This window comes from Prinia subflava, chromosome 4, assembly GCF_021018805.1.
Source record: "Prinia subflava isolate CZ2003 ecotype Zambia chromosome 4, Cam_Psub_1.2, whole genome shotgun sequence".
Taxonomy (NCBI): Eukaryota; Metazoa; Chordata; class Aves; order Passeriformes; family Cisticolidae; genus Prinia; species Prinia subflava.
This window is the reverse complement of record NC_086250.1, coordinates 54204295-54219013: the sequence shown is the minus strand read 5'-3', so window position 1 is coordinate 54219013 and position 14719 is coordinate 54204295. Positions and strand designations below refer to the sequence as shown.

General features: G+C 38.9%; 1 protein-coding gene across 7 annotated transcripts in view; it reads right to left on the bottom strand.

Annotated features, from left to right (window-relative positions):
* Positions 1-1413: 1413 nt before the first annotated feature.
* Positions 1414-14719, bottom strand: part of PLXNB2 (plexin B2) — a 252410-nt gene continuing 239104 nt past the window's right edge. For all 7 annotated transcript variants that reach the window (XM_063396802.1, XM_063396801.1, XM_063396799.1 and 4 more), the window contains 7 exons: positions 12030-12184; positions 10279-10439; positions 9566-9713; positions 9003-9067; positions 8236-8311; positions 6090-6164; positions 1414-3304 (listed from right to left, as the gene is read on the bottom strand). In XM_063396802.1, the coding sequence (XP_063252872.1) occupies positions 3200-3304; positions 6090-6164; positions 8236-8311; positions 9003-9067; positions 9566-9713; positions 10279-10439; positions 12030-12184 (785 nt within the window). In that variant the 3' untranslated portion in view covers positions 1414-3199. The remainder of the gene's footprint in view (positions 3305-6089; positions 6165-8235; positions 8312-9002; positions 9068-9565; positions 9714-10278; positions 10440-12029; positions 12185-14719) is intronic.

The following is a 14719-nucleotide window of genomic DNA, read 5'->3' as shown; positions in this document are numbered from 1 at the left end:
TGATCAGAGAAGTCATCCTCAGGAGACATTATGAATGCCTCACATATGTGAGCTAGCTAAGGTCCTCTCCATAACCACTTGCTTATAAATCTATAGCAAATAGAGAGCAGCAAAAAGACGAAGTGAGGTGTCAGAGGGAAAACCGGCACTAAGTGAATTCCTGGCCAGAGACAAAAAGCCCCATTCCTGTTCAGTTGGGTGAGTTACTACATATCAAACAAGCAGGTCCAGGAACCTTGTCACATTATAGGAGATCTATTTGCATGTTTGCTGGTGAGGAGGCAAGGAAAGCCTTGGAGTGACTGCTGTCAGCAATGGGATTCAGACCTGCTGGCGATCGAATGCCTGTACCAGCCTCCGATCTAGGGCTGGGAGACGTCCAAGCAAAGGAACCTTGCAGCTCACAGCTGCTGCTGTGGAGTAAAGGGATTCCTGTTTGGCAGTGAGAAGATTCATGTGTTTTTAGAAGTGCCTCTTAGAGGAGCTGCAGAAGGGGTGAAAAGGAGGGAGACCCCCAGTAGGCTTTTTCCTTTTATCTTGTTGATGAACCAGATATCAGGAGCAGCAGAAACCGAATGAGGAGCATGAAGGTTTTAAGGATCAGATTGCTAAAATGTAATGAAAACTGAAGCTAAAAACTAGGCCTGGGCAAAACAGAGCAACAGAGTGGAAAAACAAGCACTGGAGGAGCCTAGCCAAAAGGGGAAATAATAAAATAAATGTGCTCAGTTCTCCAATTCAAATTCCAACTTTGTGCTTTCAGGATAGGGCACTTGAAGAAATTGGAACTGGCATTAAGTTTCTTTGTAACTGCAGCTGCTCACAGTTATCTGCCTCTGTGTTCCCTGGCAGGCAGTACTGCAGCACCAATAGCCTGCAAATTTCCCAGGATGCGAGAAAAGCACACCGAGAATGACTAATGGATCCATCATGAACTCACACATTCCAGCAGACACACAGGCCAGTTTCCTCACAGGTTGGATCCAGCTAGAGCACTGCTGCATCCCACAGACACAGCCTGCAAATGCTCTGTGTCAAGTCACTGGTGATGGGGGACATATAATGTTCCCTCTGAAAGCCCTCCTTGCTCAAGCAGGGCTTTCTGGTCTCTCTGGAGAGATGCTGCTGAGCCTGTATTTTAATTGGCTTTCAGGTCCCAAGATACATCAAGCAGGAAGACCTCATTCTGGTATGTTGTACTACATCCTAGCCTCTCCAGAGTACTGTCATTTTTCAGAGCAAATGCCAATAAAAAGGGCATGATGTCAGGGATTCCATTTGCAGGATGTGCTGCACTCCTCCGTTCCCAACCACAGACTGATGGACGCTGCTGCTCCATCACTCCCAGAGGGAGCATTACAAATCCTTTCAACACCCATCCCCCCAGTTCAGTAAAGATCCACTGACACTTGGTGGAAAAAACAACATTGTATTTGATTTACAATTAACAGGATTTACAAATAATGAAAAAGAAACAGATTAGCCATGAAATTAGGATGCTTTTGTTGATGAAAGAATAACTGGCAAAGCACCTTCCTGTAGAAGTCATATAGCTCAGTCCTAAACAATATAAAATAACTTACAGGCCAGGCAGGTTCAGGAATGATTATAGACAAATGCAAGCAGTTGAGTACAAAACAAACAGAAAAACTGCTCACAGCCTACTGGGCAGGAAACCAGTTCTGGCGAGGCTTTTGATTTTCAGAAACTGAAGGAAAAGCCCACTGACAAATACTAGGAAATTTTCAAAACGGGAGAAAAAAATTCTCAACAGACAGTAAAAGTCAGTGTGTGACAACCTAGCAGGCAGGGAGAGCGGGCGGCAGACACTGCATTCGCTTGCTGAGAGTCAGCAGAGTCCGGGTGCTTGGCAGGACAATGAACGAAGGAGTACAGATGGCAGCACTTCATTAAAATGCTACTTTACTGCCAAAAACTTGCAAGACAAAGAGAAGGAAAGTTCTCTGATGTGCAATACAGCAATTTAAGAAGACGTACCTAACTTTTTGATTTGTACGGAGCTTACCTATATTGTAAACACACACTTTCTGACAAGTTATTTCAATTTTCTTTGCTATGGATTATAGTGTGTATTCAATCAAATGCAGCATTCCAAGGCTCAAAACTGACCGAGTGGTTTTCAATAGACGGGTATATGATTTTTCCAATATCATACTAGTATTTTACATCACAGATACAATAAAAACGAGTGATGGTATTTCTAGGACAGTTCCAAGATTCAAATAAAAAATCATCAGAACCATTCTAAAATAGGATATTATACATAATCAAATCATGTTAAACAGCACACTCTCGGCAAGCAGCTAATTACAAGCATTCTGCTGGTCATGTTTTTCACACAAAAGTCATTCAATAGCACATAAATACTTATTTTTCTGATCTTCTTCTTTTTACAAAACCATTCATCAGATTCACAGAATTAGTACAAGTAAGGCACATTAGCATATATCATAAAACTCACAATAATAACAAAGAGTTTTAAAGTTTTAAGGACTAATTCCTTCTTTGCAACGATTTCTGAACCGAACAAGACTTCATCAGTAGAACTCTTCTACACTGACATTACTCTTATTTCTCTCACAACCAACTGTGGTGGGTGCAATACTGTGCATCATCATCGAGATAAAGAATTAAATTTAGAACCATGTGTGGTAGAAAATCCCATTTTTAGATCTTGCAGAGAAATTGGACTTTGTTCACTGTGTTCATTATGAGCACAGACCAGGTTTTAGAGCTCTATGGAAGTCAATTTCCAGTTATCAAAATAAAAGGGGATATTGCATGTGTCTCTGAGAATGTTATTGTTTTCCTAGTACAAATATTGCTTAAGGTAGAAAGGATGCTATAGTACTGAATTTACTTGCATAATGAATCCTAAATGCTGATGTCTCAGATTCTAAATCAAATGAACTATGGGTTTTTCTTCTTCCACCCCCCACCCTGCCCCCAACCAAAGGACTCTCTTTCCCACAGAAGATTCATTTACACACAACACAGCTTTTAATTAGGAGCATAATTTACAGTAAAAATTCTTTACATTACACCTCTGCTATCAAAAAACCATGAAATCTTTCATTTAAAGTTGTAATTACACATTAAAAAATAGAACACTATTTCCTTAACAGGAAGAATGAATTTGAACATCTTCAGATCAGATTTCTTTATTGCAGCTTTTGAGTCAAAGGTCAGTCACTTTATTCTCTAGCGCAGCTGCTATTTGCTGTAAACGGAAGGCAAGCTGCATTTTTTGTGCAGCTGGATCCTCTTCAAGTGCATTTATAATCTGGAAGATATAAACACAGAAAGTTTGGAATAATTTAGCTTAAAATGTATGACATAGTTCTGAGATCAAGTGTTTGATATTACTTTGGTTGTAAAGAGTCTTTTGCATTCCCTCTGTACCAAATCCATCTATTAGGCCCCATGTTCTATTTTTTCCCAAAGAAAATAAAAATGATCGTCTCTGTTACTTTATCTAAGTTGCTGTAATGTTTCCCATTATGTTGGGATACAAGCAAATTAATAGGTAGTACTTTATCTCGTAAAATATTACATTCCAAGATGGAGCAGGCAGGGGAAGAATTTCCTTAGAGCTATTTAAGAAACAGTGCTTTTACTTACAAAGCTTAGGGGTCATTTACCATCAGTAATTATATGCCATCCCCATGAGCTTTAGTTATGAGAAGCTCCTGGGTGGTCCATGCACAGGCATATGGTAGGACAGTGCAAGGTCTCCTGTGTCTGTAGGCAATATGAGGAGTAAAGCCAGCAGCTCCCTTTTGGCTCCCACCAAGAAGTGCCAAGACTCTGACCCAGCACAACATAGTTCAGGAAAGCAAAGAGCTCCTCAGAGGAGCCCCCAGTATCCTACAGCCTCTGCTGTACAGAATATATATATATAAGAGGATATGACTCTTAAGACTCAAGGGATTTGAACACAAGAGCCAGTAAAGGTCAGCTGTTATGAGAAGGCTTTTCTTCAAACAGAGTTTTTTAGGGCTTCCCAGATCAAATTCAAAAGGTTTTGAAAGGTTTTAATTTCCACCATCCTTTAGGAAAACCTTCCCACTAGCTATTAGATTTCTCCATTAGAAAAACTGTGTTACATGACAAAACTATTCCTTTTCTAGATCTGGCTTTATTAATATAAGTCTGACAGTGTAATCAAGCAGAAACCTTTAGCACTGTTTAAATACTATATAAACTTGCAAGTACAAGGACTGGAAAAATGGAGTTTGCCTGTCACTACCTGTGGTTCTTATTCTTGAACATCACTGACAATGGAGATTAATACAGTCAGAATCAATCTAGCCAATAATTTCACTTTGAAGGGCTGGTATAGTGTTTGCATTTCCAACACTGGAGCAAATTTGTTTAGAAATAATTATTTTAATGAATTTGTTTTTAAAGCGTGAAAATATTTTTACAAGAGAGACTTAATAAACACTTATTGCAGTATTTAAACTGGATTTAATTTAATTTGATATTGTTTCCCTAATTTAAACCATTATATCTAGCTGTAACTCCTCAAATCTAGACTAAATAATTCATGATTATCTCTACTGGTGAATATATCCTTCATATAAATGTGGACAATTAGAATGTACCCACTTAGTCATTGTCAAGCCCTGCAGAGATGCAGAAGGTACAGCACATGCTGGGAACCATAGTGTCAGTAATAAAGACAAGGGCAGCTGCAAAATGTTCCAATTTATGCAAATTAAAACATTTTCATGGAAAATAAATAAGCTTGATTAATTTTACTGAATGGTTCTTGACAGATTACCTCCACAATTCTGTATTAGCAGCCTTTTCATCAGATGCACCTCATTGTTACACAGTGATGTACATGGAAGGGAAGAGCTGCAGCTAGTACTGGGGTGTGCTGGCCTGCCACTGGTGAAGCCCCGTGGGCTGGTGACTCTGCCTGGGTGTGGATGAGCCAGCATTTACAGCTCATCTGTCATTCAGGGTCCCCAAGTGTTTTTGTAAGAGGTCAAACCACGGACACGTTTGGGAAGGTGCTGAAAGCCGGCTCGGCAGTGGGGATGAGGGCTGAGGGAATGCCACGGGGTTGGCCTACATTCCTCTGTCTGCTTCTCCCACTGACCACCATTGCAAGGCTTTTCAGGGTGATTTGCTTTCCCCTGCTTGCATCTGTTTAAAGCTGCGACAGGCTGGCTGCTCCTGTATAAAGCAGCTGCAGTGAAGGATGGCACTTACTGTCTTTAGTGCTAAATATAAGTGAAAACATGAACTGTGCTGAGGTGCAAGACTAACCAAATAGAGCTCACATGTGCTGTGCTCGTTTTTGATTCAGCATCTGTTCTTACTTGCTTTAATTCTGAGAGTTTTCTGGAGGCATTCATTTCCATGGAAACCTTTGAATAAAAGTTTCCTTCTCTCTTTTTGTTTTCAGATTAAGTTTGGAGAGCCATAGCCACAGCCCAGCTACTCTGGGATATTCTTTGTCCCCCTTTCCACAGGGTGTGAAAAACCCAAGAAACTTTTTAAACTGAAGCTGTGACCTTGCTTTTGAATCAGGCTACATTCAACAGTTACTCTACTTAGGTTTACCTTAGGCAGGCACTTGGCATGGTAAAACAGGGATGGTACCATGCACAGAAGTTTAAGGAGTATTTTAAATAATAAAAAGGACATGGCTCCAATTCCTACAAGCAAAACAAGTTTAATGGATTGTTCCTAATAAAAAGCACACTGTCTTGAAACCTGATATAACTCTGATGACTTTTTACTTGATGACATTGTCATATACTTACGAGGATGGTAGAACTGAAGAGAAATCATTTTTAGATCTATTTCTCTTTCAGATCTTGTTAAACAATCCCTACGAAAACCTGATAGTCATAATGAAATTGTTCATTTATAAGGACAGTCTCTTGACAAGTGTTATTGCCAAGCATGGTATATAACTGCAAGGTTTTTGTTAAACATTGCTTTTACCTGATTATTCTGTGAAATCCAGAAGTCACTCCTTTAGACTAGTGTTAGCTTTCATAACCTTTTATTACTGATATTAAAACATGAAAACAAAAGCCATAACTTACCTCATCATAGTATTTGTTAGTGTACTGGTAGAGTTGGTGTAGAGCCACAAGTGTGTTTAAGGAATCGGTATGTGCCTGTTAACACAAGCAGGCAGCAAACATGTCAAAATAGCATCACACACAGCTATTATGAGAGCTATTGTTGATGATGATGCTTTCATCTTTCACACATATGAAAGTTATGCACATGCACAACTGTTGGGTAGAACTGGCAAGATTTCAAAATGCAAGCTCTGTGTTTAACTTTTTTTAATTACACTTAAGGCAGAGAAAAGAAGTGAGAGAACATTTGTTTGGTGACTTTTAGATCCAGACTTTCCCTTTGGTATTTTTCCAGCCTGCCCAGAACTCTTAACATTGGAGGTGGAAGATATTTTGAACTCTGAACGTCAAACCACAGGCTACAGCTCAAACATCTGTTAGCAGCATGGGTGTGAAAAGCTAAAGTATTTACTCAGTACAATCTACATATTATTGAGATATTAAGCGTTAGCTCTGACACAGTCATCATGGGTGTTTGAAATCCTTTCTCCAGTTCTTTTTACAGCCTGGAAATTATTCACACCCCACTACATCAAAGGGGTAACTCATCAATATCGTGAGCACATGTACATTTGGAAAAAGCCACCCAAATCATGAAGATAGAAAGGTGGTGGAGGTGGGGGGTATGGTGAGAAGAGAGAGAGAGAAAGGACTTCAAGTGAAGCAGGAAATAACCCTTCCATTACCTCATCTTCCCCCTGCCCCCACACATATGACTTATTTAGTGAATGTGCTCTACCTGTCTGAACACATGTTCTTCATTCAAATGTGTAGGATTCAAGTCTCTAGCTACGCCTTTAGTTTTTTAAGTTAGCTAAAAAAATGAAGAATTGCAAAATATTGCTACTGGCATAAATGATTACCCAAGGGATAAAGCAGCAGAGAAACATCCATCTTCCCTTGCTCTATAAAAGTCACTTTTAGAGCTGGTCAAAATTTGCCGTGTTCAATCACTCCTTCCATATTAATTTTTATCATCATTTATAATGAAAATAGAAAGGAAGAACATATCCTGCTGATGTTAAAATATTATATTGAATTTACTTTTAATCACCAAATGTTCTAATTTTATATACATCTCAATTTATGTAATAAATAAAGTTAACTGTAAAATGAAATGTCACTGCAGATGAGTTTTGTAGTGAATGACTGAAAATAGAAATGCTCTCATGAGGATGTTGATCTGCAAAATGTTAGGTCCTAAGGGCACTGAAATAAACAAACCGCAAAAAATTCCCCAAACATCCTCCTTACGCTAGAACTCTTCAACTAAATTAAGCAAATGAGCAAAGCAGCTGGTAAGTACACTGCCTTCCTGCTCAGGCTAAACAACATCTTTAGCACTGGTGAGGGACTCTCCTGGTTCTCTAAGTTCAATGGAGTGCTTCAAAGGCAGGAGCCTGCTCGAGCTGAGCTGAGCTGAGCTGAGCTGAGCTGCAGAGCAGACAGGCTCTTTCAAGACTGAAGCAGGTTTTGTAATGACTTGTTCCACTCATCTCCAACCAAAGTCCCAGACAGCAACCACCCTACTCTGTTCTTCTCCATGAGAGGTAACCCAAATAACGTACAATGCAAAAACTGCCACTGAGCAAGCACATGATGAACTTCTCACATGTAGCATAAAGCAGAAGTATTGCCCCCATATAGACAGTTCTAAAATATGCTATACTTAATGTTCATGCTTCTTCTTTAATTTCTGGAATTTAATTTTTGCTGTGGTAGCACTGTGAATTCAGTCGCTACTTGTTATCAGTATGATCGATACTAAAAATCCTCTACATGCTATGAAGAGAAAGCACAGTTCAAGAGTGCTATAATTTTTCCACAATGGATGTGAAAAATCCAAACACTGTGCTCTATTCCCTGCATGACTCAGATAGATTAGTGACAATAAGGATTCTTGATTCCATTCAATAATCAACATTTCAAAGGTCTAAGAGGCACAACTACAATGAACAGGAGTATTTCAGAGATTTATGAAGTAACTCATCTGATATTTGCACATACAAAAAACCCCATTTGTTGAAATAGAAAAAGAAGACAACAAAAACCAGTGCTACGCTTGACTCCAATTTCACGACAAGAAAACGGATTATATTCTTACCCTAGAAATCTCTGCTAGATGGGTATTCATATCTTGGTCACTCACTGGCACCATCTGACGAATACCTTTGTAGTAACTGCAAGATATTAAAAAAGATTTTCAGTTAGGTAAAATAAACTGTGTCTTTCCAGTAATTCTGCCATTATTTCAAACATGCTTCCTTACTAACAGAAGAGATACTCTACCACAACCGACCAACGATTCCTTCAGTAATCCTGCCTTCCAACATTAGTGCTTTTGCAGTAGAGGCAAATCATACCTGATTGTACAGGAATGTACCACAGGAAAAAAAATTATAATTGCAGATAATGATTATTTTAGGTCTTAATACTGACAAGAGTTTTGTTCTGTAGCAGATCTTCCATGATATTAACAGAATTTCCAATTAGTAAATTAATAAAGTCAGAGACAGAATTGAAAAAAAATGTTTCTGAAAATGTTTTCAGAATTTGGTCTCTACTGAGTTATGGAAGTGCAGCATTTGTTAGACAGATCGTGTGGGTAGCAACTATGACTGCAGAAAAAAGAATCATATTTTCTCTTGAATAAATCTATTCATCTGTCTGTACAGACAAGAATATGCACTGGGTCATAACACAGCTCCATTTCAACTCTGCCAATGCCAGTACCAAGGGGATCTTTAAATATTTGGGTGTAAAGTTTATAATATTTGACAGCTGACTTTGACTATATCAACATTTCTTTTTCTTCATATACAGGCTTAAAATCCTAACAACTGAATAACCATGAAAAGAGTTGATACTTACTCTTCCACCATTTTCTTATAGTTAGAGATTTCTTTCGCATAAAGTAATTTATTACTTGGAGAATCCTGAAAAATTTAGAATACAGAAAAATGTAGTTATTTATGAACATTTCTAGGAAGGAAAAAAAGTCAAGAATGCAAGATCAAGCCTTTATATTCACATACACTTGAACTTTACAGACATTAACATTTGGATACTTATTAACATTGGTGGGATTATTTCATAAAAAGATTATGTTTACACATGGCATTACTGCTGAGTTTTACAAATGTGTCAATGCAAGGTGATAATAAATTATTGGTGGACCTGAAATAATCAGTTCTTACACAGGTTTTTATAAAAGCAGTTGCTATTTTCTCCTTTTTCAATAATATTAATTGGCAGACTATACAGAAATACTGACAGTTCACCAACCTGTTAAGTGGTGAAATGTTAACTTTATTATAAAATGAAAAAGAAATGATCATGGCTGTATCTCCTCAGAGAATGGGTATTGTCTGTGAGGATGCCCTTTGTCTCGTCAGGCATGAGCGTAGTCAGGATGTAGAATGCAAATCACTTACTCTGCTTAATTTGTGCTCTGTTCTTGTGCAAGCATCCATGAAAGTCTGTGCAATAACTGACAAGGAAGCATCCACTACTTCATGAACATGAACATCAAAGATGAAATGGGGATTTTTCAGTATGTTTACCCAGAATCTAAGAGGCAGGCTGCAAAGCAAGGAAAAAGATAAATAATCCTTTTTACACAATAAATATTCTACAAGAAAATCACATGAAATTAAGTATGAGCTTTGCATTTTGGTCTCCTCACGACAGCGATGTTTAATTTTAAATTTCAACATTTACACAAGCTTGTCTGGGTTCCATGCCTAAAATCCAACTCTTTACATCTCTCAGAAAAATTCATATGAGAAGGATCTTGAGTGCCCAAAAAGAGCAAGGAAGGATGTATGCATGGTCAGAGAAACTATCCAGTAGTATGTATTAGATTTTGTGATTTGACAGGTAAATCCAGAATTTACCTCTTGCTTTCTTCTTCTCTTAGGAACGACAAAAAGTAAAACATGGTAAATCTGCCAGTGACAATCCCATAGGTAAACTGGTTTCAGTTTTTGCCACTTCTAGACTTACAGGGAATCTTTTTCATCACACAAAATGATTCTGAGGATTATAAATGAAATTTACTTTGATTTGTAGTAAGAGTGCTAGTGTATCCCTGGGAATTATACTCTTATTTTTCTGCAATACAAGTATGACTCTGTTCATACTGTACCTGTTCGTTTTCCAGATGTGAATGGTATCTTCATCCTTAATGTCATGTTTTTCTGCTTGCTCATCAAGAAAGTCAAAGAAATACTTCACAGCTGGTGGCACCACGTGGTTTGAGTTGAGCACACTATGAAAGAAGTCATCTACAAACTGCTGAAGTGTCCCCTAAAAGCAAATTTTAAAAAACCAGTTTCATTAATGTTACAAGCTGAACTCAGCATCTTTCATTCCTTTGGACATAATCCAGCTGCTGTCACTGATGGCCTTTATCCTGAGGGCTAAGAGTGAGAAAAAGCAAACAATTTCTTAGAGTTTGTAAACTGCCAATGCAGTAAAGACCTTCTAGAGCACAATTTTATGTTCTAAACTCAAAGGTTGTGGCTTCACCAGAGATTCTATGGTTTGCACAGAAAGGTGTGCCTTCTGCTTGACAGAAGAAGCAGAAATTGGTTCCTACATTAACCCTTCAGGGTTGTTGTGCACATAAAACCATTTTTAGCCACTTTTTAATGGTTTTGCAGCTTCCCACATCCAGTTTCTCTGACATCAGAGCACTACAACTTTTAGAAAGAGTCTGAGAGGAAGAAGTACCAGTGAGCATTTGCCCTTTTTGTTTAAGGGCAAGCTCATGGGCCTTATCACACACCCAGTCTGACTCAGCTTCCTGAGATCCATGGAGCTCAAGGAGTGAAGTATCCAGAAAGGACTGTGTTCTTGGATTCTGGCATCTGCCTGGATCTTAGTAATGGCAACCTCAGAGACTGTGCCCTTGTTCTAGAGAAGACCCTGTTGAGGCCACATAGAGTCACCCCCAGTCAACTGATTGGCCCTACAACACCTTTGAATGGCTGTGTCCTCTTTCCAACCACGACTCCAGCTGACAGCAAAGGGACCCAGATGGCAAGGAGCTCCAAGACATGCTACTGTCAGCCAGAACACACAAGTTCCAGGGTTGAAGGGGTAGCTGTGATCTCAGCTGTAACACCTCACCAACATGAGTCAGTAAAGCTCCAGACTAGTAATAATCTATAAAATGGCTATTGGGAATACAAAGCAATGGCTTTATTAACAGAAAAAAGGGATGCAAGCATCTCTTTGGCTCTTCATCCTGAGTCTATGTCATCGATCCAAAGACTTTCCTTCATATCCACTTCCAAACTTGGACAAGTGGCCTAAGCTGGAGCCAGACTGGCTTCATTTTCACAAAAGGAGCCTGGCTTTGTGGTCATTAAACACATTATTCTAAATTCTTTCTCTAAGGAGAAATGTTCCAAAAAATCATTTTGCTCATTATCAATTCTGCCATATAGGCACTAAAAATATTCAAAAAGGATTATTATCACTTGGAAACTTTTTTGGGGGGGGTTTACTGGAACATTGGTCACATACAAGAACAGGGAAATATAAGGCTCTGTAGGAGTTCATAAAGAATTCAGTTCAAAAGAAAACCCAACAAAGTATTATCTAAACAGGTAGCACAGAGCAGAATATCCATCTTTGTCTTGCAAAGAAAATCCTTATTTAACGATCACGTAATCATGGTTCTCAGCTTTGATCAGGAGTTGTACTTTACCTCTTTCCCAATAATGATCCTCAGGGCATATCAATCAGTTGAAGCCTTGAACACCAGCCCATATGTACATGACACACGTTCCAAATCGCAGCTGACTGCATGACTAATATTTGCATCTATTTCCTCAGTTGTATCTCAAAATCTTTAGAAGTAAGGTGTAACTATAGCACATCGATCCCTACCTTTACAGAAAGAAGTCTGGTCAGGTAGATTTCTGTAATAGCTTTGGTCCTCTCTTTTTCTTTCACACTGCCCCGCTTTGATTTACCTTCATCCATTTCATCCACAGGCCGGACTAGATGCCAGACCTTATTTTCATCTTCCAGGAGTGCATGCCCTAGAAACAGTAATTGCAATAATTATAAAAAACACCCAAACCCAAAACAGCAACACAAAAGTAATCATATACATATACACACAATCCCTCTTCCTCTTGCCAAGGGGATCTAGATTACTTTGTTCCTGTCCAACATATACAGCTCAAGTATTAAACGTTCAGTGGCACAGAGCTGAAAAAACTTGCTTTCGTCAAGACCAAAGGGAGAGAAAAGAACCACACAACAGGAAAACTCCTATTCAAGTCACTATCCTGGTTCAAGTCAGGACAGGGATAATTTTTGCAGTAGGCAGGAGCGGCCATGGCTGGGACAGAGACATTGTTCTACATCACCTCATGTCATTGTCACAGGTGGAGAGAAGGGAGTCTCCTCTGGGGAGGAGTTCCTTCCAGTGGAGTAAGTGTGGAGGGAGTAGTGGGGTAATGCCAGTTTCAAGGTGAAGGGAGCAGTGGGAGTAGCATGACAGAGGGAGCAGTCAGGTACTGTCTGTTGTTGGGGGTTCCCATGGTGAGCAATAACTTTTTTTCTTGTTTCCACTGTCATTAGTTTCCTCATCTAATTGCTGTTTCCAGTAAATTGAGTAAATCTCAACCCATGATTTCTACCTTTTTGTCTCCCATTGTCCTCTTCATCCCACTGTAGGGGAGGGGGAGGTGGAGGGGGAAGTGAGCAAGCAGTGCATGGCTTGGAGTAGTAGAAGACTAAACTGGAGAATACCATTCCTAAATCATGACAGTCATGTAAACACAGTATGTGTATGTTTGGAAGTTCACACAGTCAAGTTCGTTACTTCATTGTGAATTCTCAAAGACATGATCAAGTTATAGAATCCTAGCTAGGTCTGACCTTATAGGCACCACAGAAATACCAATTGCAGCCTACTCCTGGAACAACCATTTTCTAGGTAACACCATTACGATTCACATCTTTACCCCACTTGCTGAGGTCAAAGTACAGTGCCTCAGTTCAAACCTTCCTTTTATCAATATTTGATAAGCACTACTTGAATTTGTAGCTGAGTGGAAGAAAAATACATCCCTTCACTGAGATGACATGAACTCCAGCAGCCAGAGGTAATGACTGATGCAAATTCATGTCCATTATAATACAATTTTTAAAACGTTTGTTTGTCAGTATTCATAGTTTAAAGCAGAGGGAGAGACTCACATCAAGTCTGTTACAATAAAGCAGAAACAGGAGTAAGCACTTGGATGATAATGACAGCTCATCTGCTTACAGTCCCTCACTCTGCTACCTGGGGCTTGGTGTGCACCTGGTCCCAGGGCTTGGACCAATTATCACACATAAAAAAGTGCATAAAAACAGTTTTGCATTCCAGCATCAACATTATTGTTCAGACAAACCCCATGCCTAAGGTCTTCTGTTACAGACAGTCTAAAAGAGATTATACAATTGTTTTAACTTGCCATTAATATTCCTTGAAAAGGGTTTCTGTGTCACTTTCAAATCTCCTGGGTTTGTTTGTTCTTCCTTTAATTCTTGAACTTTTGCAACTACTTGGCATAGTCCCTAAAATCAATGGTGCTTTTCCAGTGGAAATTATTGAATCAGCACATTTAAAATCATTGACATCTTAAAAATATGGAAGCTATTTTTCCCATTAAAAATGTGATTCAGCCCCACTGTACAAATTATTTTGCATTCTGCTGAGTTTTATGCCTTAATATACACCTCTAACATAACTGAATCCCAGTTACAGCACAAAATATTGGTTTTTAATTGGATTAACTTTGACCATAATAGTTTATTAACTAAGTTCCTCAACAGCTATATTGAATTTCCCAGCTTGGGTGTACATTCAAAATTTCACATCACAGGGGAAAATAACATTTAAGAGTAATCTGGCTAAGGCAACACTTTTGCTTGAATCTACTTTATATATTCTCATGAAAAGCATTATTTATGCAGTCTTCTGGGACACTTACTTCTTTTTAACAAGGTAGGGAAGAAATATAAATCCCACATTAAATCACATTGTCCTTCGAGAGTCCTTAATTCAACTTGGAAGTTCATGTGAATGAAGTCAGAAAAAATAAAAGCTATCACTTTATTTTGGAGCAGTTATGATTTCACAATAGATGCCATTCATGGCAATCATCTGCCAGTACAGTAAGAACCACTGCTGGGCATGAATCATGGAATTTCTTTTGCAATCCCTGTTTTTTACTTTTGGAAATTAACAGATCAAACAATGCAGTTAGACCAGAAACTACATTCCAGCCTTATGTCAGTTGTTTGGTACACTGCTTCCTCCTTTGAATCAAAGGAATTTATTCTCTCTTTGCCCTCTTGATGTGATAGTTGGTCCAGTTTAACTTTGACCAGAAGAGGAAACAGCTGAAGGGGTTTCCACTGAGATTAGTGGCTCTTACATGCAGCTGAGTTTGTTCCATGTTTGTTTAGCAACAGCAGAGTTGGGTGCTAGAGGAATAGTAGCTATTTCATAGGAAAGCAAGGATTAAAGGACTGCAGCCCAACCAGATGAACTTCTGCAACCCAAAGATCTCACTTCA